Here is an 18671-nt window from a genome sequence, read left to right on the forward strand (position 1 = left end):
TGACATTTCTATTTTTAATTTTTTTGAGGAATCTCTGTATTGTTTCACACAGTGCCTTGCACTGATTTACATTTCCATCAACAGGGCACAAGGTTCCCTTTTTCTCCACATCCTCACCAACACTTTTTATCTCTTATCTTTTTGTTACTAGTCTTTCTGACTGGTGTGAGGGGATATCCCACTGTGGTTTTAATTTGCATTTCCTTGATGATTCCTGATGCTGAGCATCTTTTTGTGGGTCTGTAGGTCATCTTTATGTCTTCTTTGGAAAAATGCCTGTTCAGGTCCTTTGCCTATTTTTTGATCAGATTTTTTGGGGTTTTTGGTGTTGAGTTGTAGAAGTTCTTTGTATATTTTGGTTATTAACCCCTTATCGGATATATCATTTGCAAATATCTTCTCCAATTCCCTGGGTTGCCTTTTTATTTTGTTGATGGTTTCCTTTGCTGTGCAAAAGATTTTCATTTTTGTGTAGTTCCGGTAGTTTATTTTTTGCTTTTGTTTCCCTTACCTGAGGAGACATATCTAGAAAAATGTTGCTAAGGCTGATTTCCAAGGGATTACTGTCCATATTTTCTTTTAGGAGTTTTATGGTTTCAGGTCTCACATTTAGGTCTTTAATTCATTTTGAGTTTATTTTTGTGGATGGTGTAAGTGGTCCAGTTTCATTCTTTTGCATGTGTCTGTAAGTTTTCCCCGTTTCCCAACGCCACTTAACTGAAAAGACTATCTTTTCCCCATTGTGTGTTCTTGCCTCATTTGTCACAGGTTAGACCATGTAGGTGTGGGTTTATTTCTGGACTCTCCTGTTCAATTGATCTGTGTGTCTATTTTTGTGCTGGTACCATAGAGTTTTGATTACCATGGCTTTTTGTATGTCTTGAAATCGAGATTGTGATACCTTCAACTTTGTTCTTCTTTCTCAGGATAGCTTTGGCTATTTGGGTCTGTTGTGGTTCCATACAAATTTTAAGATTATTTGTTCTAGTTCTATGAGAAATGCTGTTGGCATTTATTTAAAAGCACTAGTAATGATTCCTAATTAGTCTTTACTTTGATGGATTTGATATTTATTTTTCATTTTACTGGATGGTATTTTCCTAGGCTTACTTATAAAAGGTGCTTTGAAGAGAGGTGAAATTATTCTAATAGTATTTCATGTAGTACCAAGGTTGACCTCTGGTGGTAGTTATGATTGATAGATTTTTTCATGTTATTGCAGTCCTCATAATACTCAGTGCCAGGGAAACTTAAAAGTCCTGAGAATTTTAGCTGTTCAGTTTACCAGACTACATAATCTGCTTTGAGGACTAAATAATTCACTTCGTTTTTCTAAATAGCTCAGTTCACCACATACAGACATGATTTTAAATTTCCCAATAGGTTTTATTTTGTTTTTCCTTTAATGCAGAAACACCCTGATCAATTCTTGTTTAAAATGATAGTCTATTTTTTTTTTTTTGAGTTTTTACTCAATACCAGTTAGTTAACATACATGTAATATTAGCTTCAGGTGCACAATATAGTGATTCACCATTTCCACACATCACCTGGTGCTCATTCACAAGCGCTCTCCTTAATCCCCATCCCCTAGGTCTCCTCTCCCCCCACCCCCCCACCTCCCCTCCGGTAACCATCAGTTTGTTCTCTGTAGTTAAGAGTCTGTTTCTTGGTTGGTCTTCTCTCTTTCTCTTTTTTCCGCCCTGCTTTGCTCCTGAACTGCTGAGCTGCTGGGCTGGTAGACTGTCAAAAGTTAAATTGTTTCCTGTAGCTTAGGTGTTTGTTTGCCATTTTTTTTTTCCTATATAGTTCATCCTCATGTATGCTTTACAGCTCCGCGTTATTCATAATTTAACCTCAAATAGTAAAAACCAGAGGAAGGATTCTTTCATGTGGTAGCCAGTGGTGATTCTCTAGTGTTTGTTGTTGTTTTTTGTTTTTTTAATAAGTAGATGGAAATAGCATTTTAAAGTAAGGTTTCTAGAGGCCTAGAAAGGTAGGTGTTAAAATCTGGTATTTTAGACTCCTGTTTGAGAAAATGGGAAAAATAAGGGATTCAAGAAGTCTATTTTTTTTAATCTTTAAAAAATCTCAGTAGTATAGAGGTGCCTGGGTGGCAAAGTTGGTTAAGCATCCACATTTGGCTCTGTGCTGAGCAGAGTCTACTTAAGTAAAGACTCCCTCTCCTTTTCCCTCTGACCCTCCCCCAGCTCTCTCTCTCTCACTCTGTGAAATAAATAAATAAATCTCAGTAGTAAGAAGATGTGGGGTGTGTAAGAAGAAGATGGAATATTATGCACCCACCAAAGGGAGTGAAATCTTGCCATTTGCAACGACGTGGATGGAACTAGAGGGTATTATGCTAAGTGAAATAAGTCAATCAGAGAAAGATGATTATCATATGATCTCACTGATATGTGGAATTTGAGAAATAAGGCAGAGGCTCATAGGGGAAGAGAGGAAAAAATGAAACAAAACGAAACCAGAGAGGGCGACAAACCATAAGAGACTCTTAATCTCAGGAAACAAACTGAAGGTTGCTGGAGTGGAGGGGGGTGGGGGGGATGGGGTGGCTGGGTGATGGACATTGGGGAGGGTATGTGCTATGGTGAGTGCTGTGAATTGTGTAAGACTGATGAATCACAGACCTGTACCCCTGAAACAAATAATACATTATATGTTAATTAAAAAAAAAGTGAGGTAAAAAAATAATCTCAGTAGTATATTGGGATGTTCTGTTGTCCATTTCAGCTGAAGTGAACCATTGAGGCTTAGGAGCAGGAACAATATAGCTAATCTATTTTTTTCTGGTATTCTAAGGGTTTGGCTTTAGAGGGATCACTTTTGCAAATGAGTGTTTTGAATACGCAGCAGTCAAGTAAAGCACTGATATCCTTGCTGAACTAATTTGCACTTAAATGTTGACTGGCTTCCCTTTGGTGAGAGGTGGGCACGCTTACTAAAATTGGCCCTGTTTCTTGTCTTGCATGCAAGCAGAGAAATAATTTTTAACCTAAAGAAGAAAGGGTGGGCTGATATGCAACATGAAATTGTTTAGAGTCTTGGAATTCTGGGTTTTCTTCCATCTTGTGACGGTGGAGTACCGTCAAGTAGTAGTAGCATCTCAGAACCAAGAGAGAACTTGGAGGAGAAAGGGGAGCATTAGTGTCTAGTGTTGGAGAGAAGTCCAGTGAGATAAGTGTTGGGGGAAGAGGGCATTTGTTTGAATATTATGAGGTATTTAGTGCCCTTAACATTGAGTGTTTGGGCAGAGTGGTGGTGGAGACAATGCCAGGCTGGAACCATTAGGGGAGTAAGTGGAAGCCAGCAAGTAGACATGGATATTTTAAGACATTTGATTCCAGGAGTGGGAGTGGAAGTAAAGTTCCAGCGAAAGGGGCATGGCAGTGGAATGAGTGTGTTATAAATATTACGTATTTTGTGTAGAAAACTTCAAAAACCTGGAAATACAAAAGTAGGAAGAGAAAAAAATCCCTCAATTGGAAAAATCCAAATTTACTATCGATAAGTTTGTTACTTACTTTGTGAGTAGGCATCATCATTTTATGTATGTATATGATATATATAATTTGGTTTCTTTTATGTTATGAGCATTTTCTCATGTTAAAAATGTTTAAAACATAGTTTTAATGGTTCTGTAATACTCCATTGTAAAATGTACCACGATGCAATTAATCCTGTATTGCTGGATTCCTTGTGGTTTCTGGCTGTTTGCTGTTACGAGCGAATACAGGAACATCTTTGTGCATACATGTTGGTATTTCTGATTTAGAGTAGTTACAGAAACGTAAAATGATGTGCCAGTTGTTTTCCAAAGCATTTGCACCAATTTACATTTTCACCACCTGCCTAAAACTGCGTTACCATTAAAATGATGTTGCTAATTTTATGAAAGAAAAGTCTAGTTTGTTTTGTTCAGTCATTCAGCAGCCTTAAGCTCCTTGCCTCTAACTGGGAGGTTGGGTTCAAACCATGTGTATGGACGCAGCATGTCCGGGGAGCAGCGCTTTCTCTAGGGTGCTCAGAGGAGGAGCCAGTCTCCACCTCCCGCCTGCCAGCAGTAGGAGGCTTTTACCCTGAGTGCTCAGTTCTGATCCCTCTTCAGGCAGCTCATCTCTGTATCTAGAGAACTGATGTGCGTTTGGGGAGTAAATGCAGCCGCCTCTGCTTTGCCCCCATAGGAGTGAAGGGAAGATGTAATAGATGGGGAAAACTGCCTTAGCTCCCCTTTTTTCCTTGATTTCTTGCTCCACCCACTACTCTTGCTCCCGGGCTTGTCCACTTAAGCGCGCAGCCATTCTGGAAGCAGTTTTCACCTCTGCTAATAGGATCCTCTTCTGTGTGTTCTGGTCAGGACTTCCTCATACTTATTGTTCGTTGTCTAGAAAGTTGTCAAAAATCCATTACACTGATGACTGTAGCCCAGCCCACACCTCATTACCTCGTACCAATTTTCAGAGATAATTAGGTATTCCCGTTTTCTGCTTTCCTATCATTTCTGAAGAAGCATTAGGGAGAAAGGAGTAGAGACATTTGAGTTCAGTCAGTCATCTTGGACTGGAAACGTCCGCCCCAGATGTTTTAAACATTCCGAAAAGATTTTATGATTTTATAGTCAAATGTAATAATATCTGCAGTGAAGATTTCTTTCTTTGCTTTATGCTCAGATTGTTTTTTTTCTCTTTCCAGAGATCATTTAAAGCTCAACACTTTTATTGGCTGTATTTAAAAAAAAATTAACACTGTTCTATCTGATTTACTTGGGGGAAAGTCTAGGGTAAAAAATTCAGTGATTTTGTTTCTCAAATATAAAGCCAATTTTTAACACTCCATTTCAAGTAAGTTATTCCTTCCTCATCTACTTGTGCTCCCTTCATCTCATGTTACGTTCATATTTATTCAAGGAATTCTTATAGGCTACCTACTCTGATCCATTTATTTGAAGTAGGATTCTTGGACTAAATCCATAGTGTTTTAATTATTTTTAAAAATATGCTTTAATATTTACCTTGCTGCCCCAAGGCTTTACTGTTTCTTTTTAAAAAGTGTATTCTCTCTTCTTGCATATTCTAACAAGTGAACATGGGTATAATTTGGTCAAATTCCAAACCAAACAAAATGAAATCTCTAGTGGGATTTCACGGGGCATTTATTCAGTCTATTTATAATATGGGAAGGATTGACTTTTATCAAATACCGTCTTTCATTAAAATAATAGAGTATTTCTATACACTTAGTATTATTTCTATGTGTATGCCTTTAGGGAAAGGCTTGCCATACTTAGTATAGCAAACAAATATTCTTTTTAGTTCATTTTAAAGGTACTTTATGTACTTTTTTGTTATTGTAAATGAGATACTTTGATCACATATTATTCAAAAACAATACTTATTATTTTTATCAAGAGAAGAATAACATATGTCCATTATAGAAAATGTTAAATTAAAATCCCTTGTAACTTACACTATTATATACATATTATAAGGAATATGCATTTCACTTAGTAATATGCATTTAAGTTTCTTCCCTGTCTTTTAATGGTTTGATAGTTCATTTTCTTTTTAGCACTGAGTAATACTCCGTTCCAGTTATCTGTCCATTTTCCTACTGGAGGACATCTTGGTTGCTTCCAAGTTTTCGCAATTATGAAGAAAGCTGCTAGGCACATCCATGTACAGGCTTTTGTGTGCACATAAGTTTCAGCTCTTTTGGGTAAATACCAAGGAGTACAATTGCTGGAGCATATGTTAAGAGTATATTTAGTTTTGTAAGAAACCGCCAACCTGTCTTCCAAAGTGGCTGTACCATTTTACATTCCCACTAGCAATGAATGAGAATTCCTGTTGCTCCGTATTCTCTCCAGCATTTGGCATCGTCAGTGTTCTGGATTTTGGCCATTCTGATGGGTGTGTAGTGGTATTCCATTGTAATTTTAATTTGCATTTCCCTGATGACACCTGATGTGGAGCATCTTCTCATATGCTCATTTGCCATCTGTATATTTTCTTTATGAGTTGCTTATTAAGGTCTTCGGCCCTTTTTAAAATCAGGTTGGTTACTTTCTTATTGTTGAATTTTAAGAGTTCTTTGTGTATTTTGGATAGCAGTCCTTTATCAGATGTGTTTTTCGCAAATATTTTCTCCCAGTCTGTGGCTTGTCTTCTCATTCTCTTGACATTATCTTTCTCAGAGCAGAAGTTTTTAATATTAATGAACTCCAGCTTATCAGTAGACACACTCTGATAAGTCTTGACTAGCAAGAATCTTACCATTTGTTGGTAATTGTGTTAGTCATTCTGTTATCCACCACAGTGATGTGTATGAGATTAAAGTGCTATTGTAGTCCTTCATAATTAGTCTTGTATTTAAACAACAGAATAACACTTGTACAAATGATGTTTCTTTGTTGGTAATCAGTATTTTTTTCATGAAGATCTAGTAAACATTATTTTTAGAAGGTATTTTGTCACACAGATAGTGATATGTTTGCATAGTTACTTTTGGAATCTATATATACAGAATGTATGCACTTTTTCTGACCTTATATTAGTACTGTAGCCACTAGTACTAAATTAATTTAGCCGCATGTTAAAATTTAAAATTCAGTTCCTCAGTCACACCAGCTACACTTCAGCTCCTCAATATTGGATAGTGGGGATATAAAACATTTTTATATTCACAGAAAGTTCTATTGCACAGTGCTCTTCTTGAACATAAGCAGTTGTGCATTAAAAAAACAACAGTTTTCTGTGATTTTTTTTTTTTACTTCGTAGTAACTACTGAAATAAAATACTAAAATAAAAAAGGAAGAATAGAATAAAAAACTCAGTGAAAGGATTTGTTTCCCTACTGTTGGTTTTGTGTCTTAGTTATTTATGATAGATAAAGCAATGGTTTTAACTGTAGCTGAATGAACTGTGCCTTCACTGCTCAGCTAGATGCAAAACACAGTGGGCGGAGCAGTTCCTGCGACTGGACCATCAACCTGTCTGTCTTCGTGGGCATGCAAACAGTGACAGGTAGTATTAATCACAGCAGCAGACTCTAGCTTCTGCAATAACTGTATTTGCATAAATCTCATCCCTAGAATTAAGAACATGTCTACTGAGAATCCCTAATTTTTAATTCCTTGGAATTGGGAGGCTGCACCAGAGAGACATAATAGAGAGACAGTACAGTAGAATAAAGGCCCGGAAAATTTCCTCCAAGATTGGCTATTTAATTTTTTTTCTTTATTGACCTTATAATTATAGAATAAACTTTACTTGATTGCTATAGAAATAGTGTTTTCTCCAAATTTATTTTTTTAAAGCCTTCATTTAATTCAAACAACATTTAACATAGGCTATTACATGCTTATAATGTGCTTTACTTCTATTTATTCTTAATGGTATAGTGTCAGCTCAATTAGAAATAGTTTGAAAATTCCCTTGGAATGAGAGAGGGAAAAGGCATCTGGAAATATAACGCATTTCATAGTTCAATCTTGATATTAGAAGAATCTATCATTTGCCTGCTATTGATTTCTTTTTGTTTTTTTAGGTTGCTTGCAGTATTTGAATGTTGAGAAGGTATAGTTGCTAAAACTGCATTTAGATGGTGGGAATTTGTACGAGTAGGGTGGCTAATATGTGATAATGAGTAAACATGGGTGTTGATTTGGTCAGGTGTAAATCTTATTTTAAGTTGTTCCTTCAAGTAAAAAGATCCAGTTTGCACGGGTAGCTATTGTTTAGATCTTTTCTCTACTTGGATGCTAATTTAGAATCTAAGTAAAACTCTACTGAGTAAGGTAGGGGGAGTTGGCACACTGTATAGCCCCCACAGGTAGGGCACATATTTCTAAAAAATGACAGAGGACAACTCTAAATATTGTACCTAATCTCCTACCATGAAAGGGTAGGAGAAGTGGTAGGTGTCACGTGTACAGCCATCATCTAACTTACCCTTTGCACCTGAGTTACAGATACAACACAAAGGAGGTGTGGTCTGGGATATATTCATTCATCATCACTTCTTCCATAAGCATTTACAGAGATCCGGTTAACTCTCTTGAATTTTTTCTATTAAAAGTTTCTCATGTAATGCCCTGAAACAAATTGGCAAATTGATAGCGAGATTACGTAAATAGAGACTGCCAGGATATATAAGGGTATTTAGGTAAAAGGGAAATTCACATTAAAGATAAATTTTTCCTGTAGAAAAATGTCTTTTCTATAGAACCGTTACTTGAAAGGACTATCTTTTATTTTTTAAAACTTAACCTTTCTTTGGTATGCTGTGGTCGTAATTGGAAATGTAACTGCCGTGATAAAATGATTTAGAAAGAGATATACATGCTAATGCACCCAGAAATCAAAAATCTTGGCTCTTCTTCCTGGGATTAACATTGATGTTCAGTTAAAAGTTTTCATAGATAACTCATAGCGATTATGCAAAGAAGAGAGATCTTTGGACATTCCATGTTACAGAAGTTTTATTTCAGATTTTCAAGAATCTAGTTCTCTATTATTGATGCAGTGTGTGCTCTGAAATGGATACATTTTAAATATATTTAGTTTCTGTCCGCTTTGCTGTCAGTTCGATACTCTAAAAAATTATCTTTCAAAAATAGGTAATTAGAACAAATATCAGGATACTTTTACACTGACGAAGTATTGGATCATGAGATACTTCGAAAAAAGCCTCTGTGATTGTTTTGAATGCTAAGAATTGTATTTTGTTTTAAGTAGTTTTCCGGTTTTCGTTTCAGCTATGAAGTCTTACACTCCGTATTTCATGCTCCTGTGGAGTGCTGTTGGGATGGCGAAGGCTGCCAAAATCATCATCGTGCCGCCAATTATGTTTGAAAGCCATATGTACATTTTCAAGACACTAGCCTCAGCCTTGCACGAGAGAGGCCACCACACAGTGTTTCTTCTCTCCGAAGGCAGAGACATCACGCCATCTAATCATTACAGCCTCCAGCGCTACCCAGGGATTTTTAACAGTACCACCTCGGATGCTTTCCTGCAGTCCAAAATGCGGAATATTTTCTCTGGGAGATTGACAGCAATCGAACTGTTTGACATACTGGATCACTATACCAAGAACTGTGATATGATGGTTGGCAACCGTGCCCTGATTCAGGGTTTGAAGAAAGAAAAGTTTGACCTGCTGCTGGTGGACCCTAACGACATGTGTGGATTTGTGATAGCCCATCTCTTAGGGGTTAAATATGCTGTATTTTCAACTGGCCTTTGGTATCCTGCAGAAGTGGGTGCTCCTGCCCCATTAGCTTACGTGCCAGAGTTTAACTCACTCCTCACAGACCACATGAACTTGCTGCAAAGGATGAAAAATACCGGCGTTTACCTCATTTCCAGATTAGGGGTCAGCTTTCTGGTTCTTCCCAAATATGAAAGGATAATGCAGAAGTACAACCTGCTGCCAGAGAAGTCAATGTACGACTTGGTCCATGGGTCTAGTCTGTGGATGCTGTGTACAGATGTGGCACTGGAGTTTCCGAGACCCACTCTGCCTAATGTTGTGTACGTAGGAGGAATCCTCACCAAACCGGCCAGCCCACTACCAGAAGTAAGGTTTGCTGAACTCCTTGGTAGTAATCTTTTCTAAATATGAAGGTCAATTTGTCAGCTTTGATTTTTGGAAGAGATGGGATTGGTTATTGTTGGCTAACAAGTGCTACTCTCAAAAGTAGCTAAGGCTACCTAGAGCCTACTCTGAGGTCCCTTCCCTTGAGGATGCGCCATTCCCTTGGAGCACGTTCCTGCTTTGAAGGAGCGTTTCTACGATGCTGGGAGGCCATTCTGCCATATGGTCAAAAGACGAGCTGGGAGATAGACTTTTGATTAAGTAATAACTGTAGTATGTGAGGAGAATGTAGTTAGCTTGCTTTAATGAGCGTAAGTGGTTTTGCTTTTAATTAAACCCAGAGTTCGCTCTGTTTTCTCCCAGATAGCACAATCACCGACTAGTCTCCATGGCTAGATCAGGTTCAGTGAAGTCAAATAAACAGAAACCATGTGAAGAGAGGTTCTTCTTTCAGCAGTCATAGCCACTAAAAAGCTTATGTCCAACAATGAAAATGAGGTAGTCACTTCTGTCAAACTCAGGAGCCAGCTAATTTTTAGTAAGCAGCTGTAACTGTTTTAAAGAAACCCCATTGCGATTCCATTTCAAAGATGGAATTGATTGCACTTTAACAAAACCCTGTCTCCTAAGTCAGACCTAAATTCTTTTTCTGATTGAGCTGTCAGTGAATCCCTTGTGTTCTCTTCTCCATCCTAGTTTGTTTTGTGTTAGGTAACTCAAACTCGCAGGAGCCAAACTTGAGTATCTGTCGTTGTAGGGTTTTTTTACCTCAGGCTGGCTCTCTGGGTTTGATCTCAACATCTGATGGCATTTACCTGGAAGCAACAAGTTGATCTATGATTTTGCTCTTTATTGAAACTCTTTCTACTCTTGAAAATCTGAAAAGACACACAATAACTCTGCTAAATCTCTGGTCACTACATATAAAAACACTTGTCAAAGCCTTGTTGAAGAGCAAATCCAGATTTTTTTCATTTAGGCATCTGATAAGGACAGTCACTGGGCAGAATTTTCTCATGGAGAAATAACGTGATTGGAATATGTAGCCTGTAGATTTTTCTAATCCTTTGGAAGTACATTTAATAAGTAATACCTTGATATATTTCACATAACATGAAGAAATAGAGCTTGCCAGATTTGGGGCCCATACCACCCGAGCATTTCATGCCGCCGATGCCAGTGGAGGCTGAGGGCGTAGCTCTCTCTGACTTCAACTGTAAAGGATAGGAACTTATCTCAGCCTTTCTCAGCCATTCCTGAGTTTAGCCAAGCCCATTTCAAATCCTTAAATATTCTCTGCCAGAGTCACCGTGTGATTTATTAACTCCCTTTCCTAAAGGTAGGGAAAATCAGATTGAGAAGGAACTTCTAAAAGACTCATTGATAAGCAAGACTGTCTTTACTCTGAGTCAGTCAGAATGTTACACAGATCAGCCCCGTTTCTCCAGGTCTCCATTTTTTTCCCCAAGCAGAGCCCTGCCCTTCTGCCTTGCTCCTTTTGTCTCCCTTCTTTAGCCACCGGATTGAAGAAGGAATGGATGATAAAAGGAATGTTCTGATGAATCTTCAGTCCCTGTACATTCGTGTTGAGTTGCAGCAACTTACACTACATAGCATAAGTACAGAATAATATTTTATATATATTTTTTCTATCCTCTACCCTTCATTAAGATACATAGCATGCGAGAATGCTGCTTTTTTCCCTATAACCCAAGCTTATCTTTCCCCCTATGGGTCCCTCTGCCTGTTAGTTTCACTATTTTATTTTACTTTTAAAGCGCCTTTTGAGTGGGTTTGGAGCCTTATGTAAGGTTATTACCCAAAATGTTTTCTGATTTGCATAATTTCTAGGTTTTTTAAAAAATATTTTATTTATTTATTTGAGAGGGAGAGGATGAGAGATAGAGGGGGGAGGGTCAGAAGGAGAAGCAGACTCCCCACTGAGCAAGGAGCCCGATGTGGGACTCAGTCCCGGGACTCGAGGATCATGACCTGAGCTGAAGGCAGTCGCTTAACCAACTGAGCCACCCACGCACCCCGTACATAATTTCTAGTTTGATATTGGCTTGACTTACCTTGTGGGCTTCCCTGTTCTTTTTTTCCTCTTTCGGCTTTTTGTAATGATTCTTTTGAAAATGTGTTTTTTATTTACAATGACCACTTTGGCTGTGCCGGTGAAGTCACACAGGCACAGATACATACAAATATGGCATGTGCACGTGTTTTAAACAGAGATAAGAAAGAGCATGAGGCCACGCACAGGGTCATGAAATACTCACTGTCATTTTGTTATTGCCAGAACTCCCTCACGGAGAAGGGTTTTAGGGAGAATGAGACATTGAGCGGCAGATTCATTACATTAACTACTTGTGAGCTGATCAGGTTATGAGAAGAATAACTCTGAGGAGCAAAACAGTGGCTTTCTATTTTCAGTTTTTATTGATTGGCCTGGAAGCCATTGCTTACTCTTCCATATGGTAATGGAAATAGACCTAGATAAGTCTATTCTTACCTTTGAAAACATCTTAGGTCATATGTGTGAAGGGCCATTTTCATTTCAGTATGCCATTTATAAAGTTTTTCACCAGGAAGTATTTTGAAGGATGAGGTGTCTTACCCTTTCAGATATTTCTTACTCTGGTGAGGCTTTATATGCTTAAGAACACATGTGTTCGTTCCTACTGGGATTTCTCTAGTAGATTTGTCCAATAAGATAAACTGTACCTCAGGGGTCTACAAGTTAGTGAGTTTCTCAAATGCCTGTATTATTTACAGGTCATGGTTGTGACACTAAAATAATAGGGCCTAGCAAGTGACCGTTTAGAACACATGATTCACTAATAACAGCTTAATTGTTAACTGCCTTGGTATCTTACACTGGAAATGGATTAGGTTTTCCAGATGTCTGGAAATGATTTGGCAGTGGGATTTCATTTCAAAACCTGGGATGAAAGGGTACAGAAAATTTCTAAAAGACACTTTTTAGGAGCTTTCATAATGTTTGAGCTCAGAGAAACTCTAGAGAGCATCTAGTTCAGTTCCATTAATTTAGTTTATTCCCCCCTGCCCCTCAAAATACAGAGAATAGGCCATTCATTTGTCACATAGGAGATTCAGAGAGTTTGGATGTCTCGTCCAAGGCCATTAAGCTAGTTTGTGGCATAGCCAAGTAAAATGTGGATTATTTTGCTGTGATTGGATATTTTGTCAAGATGCCTACATCTCTTGTTACTCATATCACTCATTTACACATTTATAGTGTATACAAAACTTCAGAGACAAATATTTCTCTGTTCTTTCTTTGATATCTCAAGGATTATGAGGATTTAAGGTGAGAGTCAAATTTTAAATCACGCATACTCTTACTTATGCTTTAGAAATTTAATAATAGCAATATCAGCCAGAATCCAAATGCTTTCGATTACAAAGTATTTGTCTTGGCGTAAAGTGAAGCAGTTGTGTGCCTTGGTAATATTTTAAAATGCATGTTAGCAATGTGCCTACCTTATCATACTATTTACTACCTGACTGCCTAGAGTGTGAGTCCTTAAAATGTGTCAATGAAGGAGAAGAGGTTTGGATTGGATCACATCTGCTCTATTATTGCAGGGCGGCAGAGAACATGAATATACATTTCTTTAAAAAAGAACTTTGCCTCCGCCAGGAAGGAGGTCTGTAAACAGGTCCCTATTTGACTAGGTCCTTTAAGTATTAAATGTGAATGAAATAATATCTAACAGAGAGCCATTCTAGCTTTTAGCAGTTTTATTGGGGGGGGTGGATAATAATACAACCAAAGAAGAGTACATTTACTTAAGGAATCTATTCATTTTTAAAATTAACGTATTTCAGGTGATAATTTTTAAATGATTTCTCATTGACTGAAACGACCTGACCCTGCTGGGCAGCTGATCTGTCCCACTTTTCTGCTTCTACAGCCCCGAATTATTTTTGCACTTAATAGATTGTACTTTAACTATCGGTTTTTCACATGGCTCTCTCCCTAACTAGAGTGTGGATGCCTCAAAGGGTGGATCCTCCTACTTAGTCATCTTTGTACCCTGAGTATCTGGAGAATGGTAGGAATTCAATGAGTGTTTAAGAGTAAATGAACTGCATCAAATAGAAATAGTTACCAAAAAAAAAAAAAATGTTAATATTATGGCCATTATCTGCTTATTTTTTTCAAATGACTTAATGTGTGGTTTTATTTCATATTACACAAATATTAATCAAGCAGCCAGTAGTCAGATGCCAAGCACTCTAAGACAAATTCTCTTGAAGACAGTTTCTCAGATTTTTAGTGTATCTAAGACTTGACTGCACAGTTTGTAAAAAAATGCAGATTTTTCAGGCTAAACTCCAGATTTTAATTTAGTAGGATTGAGATGGAGTCTAGGAATCTGCAAATTACTGACCAACTCAGTGACCCTGACAGGAGACAAAGAGATCACTGTGGAGTTAGGCATACCCTTATTTCTTATTTGAACTGGATAAATGGATGATGGGTACAACAGAATGAACATTATTAGACAATCCAAGTAGAGGCAAGAACAAGCCAAGATGTTTTGGCCTAGCTTAAGAGGTTCAGATTATTTTAAATTTATGGCCACATACTATCCCAGCCACTAAGCAACCAAACATTCCAGGCTAAGTTATTTTAATGAATTAGAATTGCTACATAATGTTACTGATATTGACAAAAGATCATCATACTTACTCAGTTGGTGAACTAAGTGGTCTCTACTGTGTCCCTAGTATGCATACGACCAGGGTTAGTAGCATAAATCAGTTCAGCTGTTGCTGTCATGAAAGATGTTTTGGGGTGATGAGGTACTCATTTGGTATACTTCAGGGATGCTTTATTGCCAGGCTAGGAGCATAAAGGGCAACTTCATTTCACCAGTTGTGGAGACATTTTTAATTTAGGGAAACAGTCCTGGGGAAAGATACAGATAAGAGATAGAGATAAGAAAGAGCCTGAGGCCAAGGACAGGGTCATGCAATACTCACTGTCATTTTGTTATTGCCAGAACTCCCTCACAGAGAGGGGTTTTAGGGAGAATGAGACATTGAGCAACAGATTCATTACATTAACTACTTGTGAGCTGATCAGGTTATGAGAAGAATAACTCTGAGGAGCAAAACAGTGGCTTTCTATTTTCAGTTTTTATTGATTGGCCTGGAAGCCATTGCTTCCTATTCCATATGGTAATGGAAAGCGGACTTCCCCAATCATGAATAAAGTGTCGAGGCTGAGAAATGGGACCAGAGTTGCTGGGGCTAATAGACTTGATCCAGGATTATAGCCGATGTGGAAAATTAAGGCCATTTTAATACCATGTAACATATAAATTATGTTATCATGAAATATAAAGCTAGAGATGGGATTATAACCATTGTACCATGTTGATTAAAATGTCTGCTTTTAAATAAGTGTCATTTAATCAAAATATACTTCATAGCTGGTTCCTTATTTTGAATACCAATCACTCACGAAGAAGTTTGTAAAATGTCTTCTATATAGTACTTCTGTGCTGTTGGTAGCTACGTGGGGATCAGAAAATTGATAACTCTAATGTTTGGAAAAGACTAATGATTTCATTCCAATTACTAATTCTGAGCTTAAATAGTCACTACAACATAGTAGCTGGGCAGAAATGATAGATTCGCTATGGGAACTCATTCATGTAAAATGTTGTTGCAGATATTTCTTGCAAAAGTTTTATAGGTTGATCATATATTTTGTTGTGAGAAACCAGATTACCTTGCTAAATGAATCTGTCCAGGAAGTAAATCGGGCCCTGTTAGAACCATCAATAACTTACTGTTCACCTCACTGATGGGATAATTTTCTGAGCAGCCCTGTAGTTTTAAATAGCTTATCAGTTGCTTCTGGAAGCATTATGGGTTTACAGAGATTCCCTGATATGCTAGGAGACCCAAATATAATTGGAGTTGCAGAGTCTGATATGATTTTTAAACACCCTCCTCCCTCTGCTATTACGTATTTAAGCTTTAGGACACCCTACAGAATTGTTCATTTAGATATTAATTCAAACACTGGCCATGTCAAGGGAAATATTTTTAACCAATCATCTTTACGAATTATAATTTTCATCATTAAATTGCTGCTGGTACTAGGTTTTTGGTACACTATTTATCGCAAATGCTCTCATTCTAAACCAAACAGTTCTATTTTTGAAATTAAAATCTCTACTGTCAGTTGAGTTTGCCAGACTGACTCCTGAGTGCAGATTTTGATGGAGAGCCTGGAGCTTCTGAAGTCAGTGTCACTGGAGACAAACTACCTAATTCATAGTTCTGTTTATGGAATTTTTTTTATACCAACTTTCCAGGAGCTCGTGGCAGAAGTAGCGAAGTGGGAAAACATGGGCTTTTTCAGCCAAATGGTCTTGACTTTTAATCTTGGCCTTAATAGGACTCTTAGATGAGGGCGTCGGCCTCAGTTAAGTGAGGATGGCAGTGCTTACCTCGGAGGGGCTGGTAGAGGAGAGCCATGGCAATAGCCAGTGGTGGCAGTTCTTGCCTTTATTATTATTTTAGTAACTCTTTGTCATTTAAGATGAGCTCTAGGGGCGCCTGCGTGGCTCAGTCGTTAAGTGTCTGTTTTTGGCTCAGGTCATGATCCCAAGGTCCTGGGATGGAGCCCCGCATCAGGCTCCCTGCTCCGAGGCAAGCCTGCTTCTCCCTCTCCTGCTCCCCCTGCATGTGTTCCTTCTCTCTGTCTCTCTCTGTCAAATAAAAATAAATAAATAAATAAATAAATAAATAAATAAGATGAGCTCTAATTCCTGAATCACTCTCCCTTGCTGTTTTCCACATGGCGAATAGAATGGTTTCAAGGGCGAAGGAGGCATGCGGAGGAAGTCTCTATGGCTTCCACTCTACTTATTTTAGGAGTTGGCACTTGGTCCTTCTACTTATGTCTTGGGGATGTTTATTTCTCTTTCCTTCATCCTCTTTCCCACGGAAATAGAAGGAAGATGATGAGTGAGATGTGTGGGCATTAGCCCATCTGACCGGTAAGAAATTAGCAGAAGCAGACAGGTAGATATCTTTCTCAAGGGTGAGAGTTCCGGGGTAGCTTCATGGTCCTCGGGAATGCTGGCTTCTTTGGGCTCAGTGATCTTGTCTGCAGTGTTTCAGTCTTCTACATGGAGGAGCTGGGACTCTAGCCCCTGTTCTGCATGCTCTACCCCTGTCCGTTTTCCTACCTCTGTGCTCTCCATTCCTCAAGGAGCTTAGGGCAGATAAATGGCTGCCCGCCTTCTAGCCAGAGACTCCCCTCACATTCTCCTCCACACTCAGACCCTGTAAACTAATCCTGTTAGATGAGATAACCTGGAAACTTAAGGAATAAGATACAAATAAATTGAAGGTTTTCTTCTAAGCTCTAGAATGCAGACTCAGCAACCAACCCCAGTCTTTATCTTGACTTCTTTCTATGTCTCTGTGTCTTGCCCCACTTGTATTTACTCTCCTCAGTATTGTTTACATGAGAAGGCCTTGACGTTCTTGTTAAAACATGGGTTGTAGGGCCCGTTAGTGGGTCTGGGATGGGCATACTAATTTGCGACAAGTGCCCAGGTGATGCTGCCGCTGCCGATCCAAGGACCAACCGTACTTTGCAGACGAGCTGTGTGATCTCTAAATTTTAACTATAGTATGTAACGTATTTTGCATGAGAATCAATCTTTCTGATCATTACAGGTTTTTTCTATTCTAGACACCTAGGCCATCATGAGGAGCAAAGCCAGCTTGACATTGTCTTTTTCACTGCAGAGTCCTTGTAGAACTTTTTCATGGGTGGGGCAGTGAGAAGCTTTTGCATACCACAGACGGATGGCCATGCATGAAAGGGATAGATAGCTAGTTTGTTATGCATCCAGTGTGTGTTTATTGACAACCTAATATGTACCAGGCACTGGGCTAGCGATATTAAGTGCAAGTCCCAGTTTCTCTGTTTGTGCCACTTAGACTGTAAGTGATTAATAAAGATGTAAATAAATGAATAAGATCCATAATTTCAGCACTAACGTGTTGTGAAGGAAACCCACCAGGGTGCATTGATAGAGAAGAAGGAGTCTTCTCAGGAGATAAAGTAGGGCCTTACGAGAAGTTGGAGCCAGCCATGCAAGGAGAACATTCCTGTCAATGAACACAGCAGCCCAAGGTACACTTTGAAGACCTGAGAAAGTTCAGTGAGGCTGAAGAGCTGGAGGCAAGGGGCTAGGGCAGGGTGGCTCAGGGACATGTTGACCACTGAGTAGAGATCATCTCACAGAAGGCCTTATACACTCTAAGGGATTTAGGTTTTATTCCGTGAATTTAAATATGATTGCATCTGCTTTTAGAAAGAATTGCTCTGGTTGCTTTGTGGAGAAATACCGTTAGAAGGGGAGAGAGAAGACAGGAGCACCAGCTGAGTGAATGTTGCCTTCACTCAGGAGAGAGGTGGGCTGGTGAAGGGGATGATTCCAAGTATATTTGGGAGGTAGAATTAACTGGAGTGGAGTTGGGTGAAGGGAATTCTAAAAAAAACAGCAGGTTTCCTGCTTCAGTAACCAGCAGAAGACATTTCCTTAATGGGAAAGACTGAGGGATGAGTGAGTTGTTAAGAGAAAAGGCACTGCTCAGTTTGGGCATATTGAATTTGAAAAACCGGGGATCTATGAGTATAAATGTCAAACTGACCTTTGCAGATATGAGCATAGAACTGATAGGAAAGGTCAGGGCTGGGTATTCAGATGTGGGTGTTATCTTCCCAGAGACTGAACTAAAGCAGTGGGAATAAATGAAGTTACTTACAGAGAGGTGTGGAAACAAAGGAGGACTTTGGTTAGAGCCAAGCACACTCACCCATGTAGAGGCTGTGTAAAGGGAGACAACTCTTCAAGAGCTCTGGGAAGTCATGACCTAAGAAGTGAAGAATATCCAGGAAAAAGTGGTGTTTTAGAATCTAAGAAATAAGTGTTTCAAGAAGGGACAGTCCACCAGTTATCACTACTGCTGAATTAGGTTTTCCAGGTGT

General features: G+C 38.7%; 1 protein-coding gene across 5 annotated transcripts in view; it reads left to right on the top strand.

Moving 5' to 3' along the window:
* UGT8 (UDP glycosyltransferase 8) overlaps positions 1-18671 on the top strand; it is an 87224-nt gene that overhangs the window by 18323 nt on the left and 50230 nt on the right. For all 5 annotated transcript variants that reach the window (XM_027598404.2, XM_027598405.2, XM_027598406.2 and 2 more), the window contains exon 2: positions 8775-9598. In XM_027598404.2, coding sequence (XP_027454205.1) covers positions 8777-9598 — 822 coding nt within the window. In that variant the 5' untranslated portion in view covers positions 8775-8776. The remainder of the gene's footprint in view (positions 1-8774; positions 9599-18671) is intronic.

This window comes from Zalophus californianus, chromosome 2, assembly GCF_009762305.2.
Source record: "Zalophus californianus isolate mZalCal1 chromosome 2, mZalCal1.pri.v2, whole genome shotgun sequence".
Lineage (NCBI taxonomy): Eukaryota > Metazoa > Chordata > Mammalia > Carnivora > Otariidae > Zalophus > Zalophus californianus.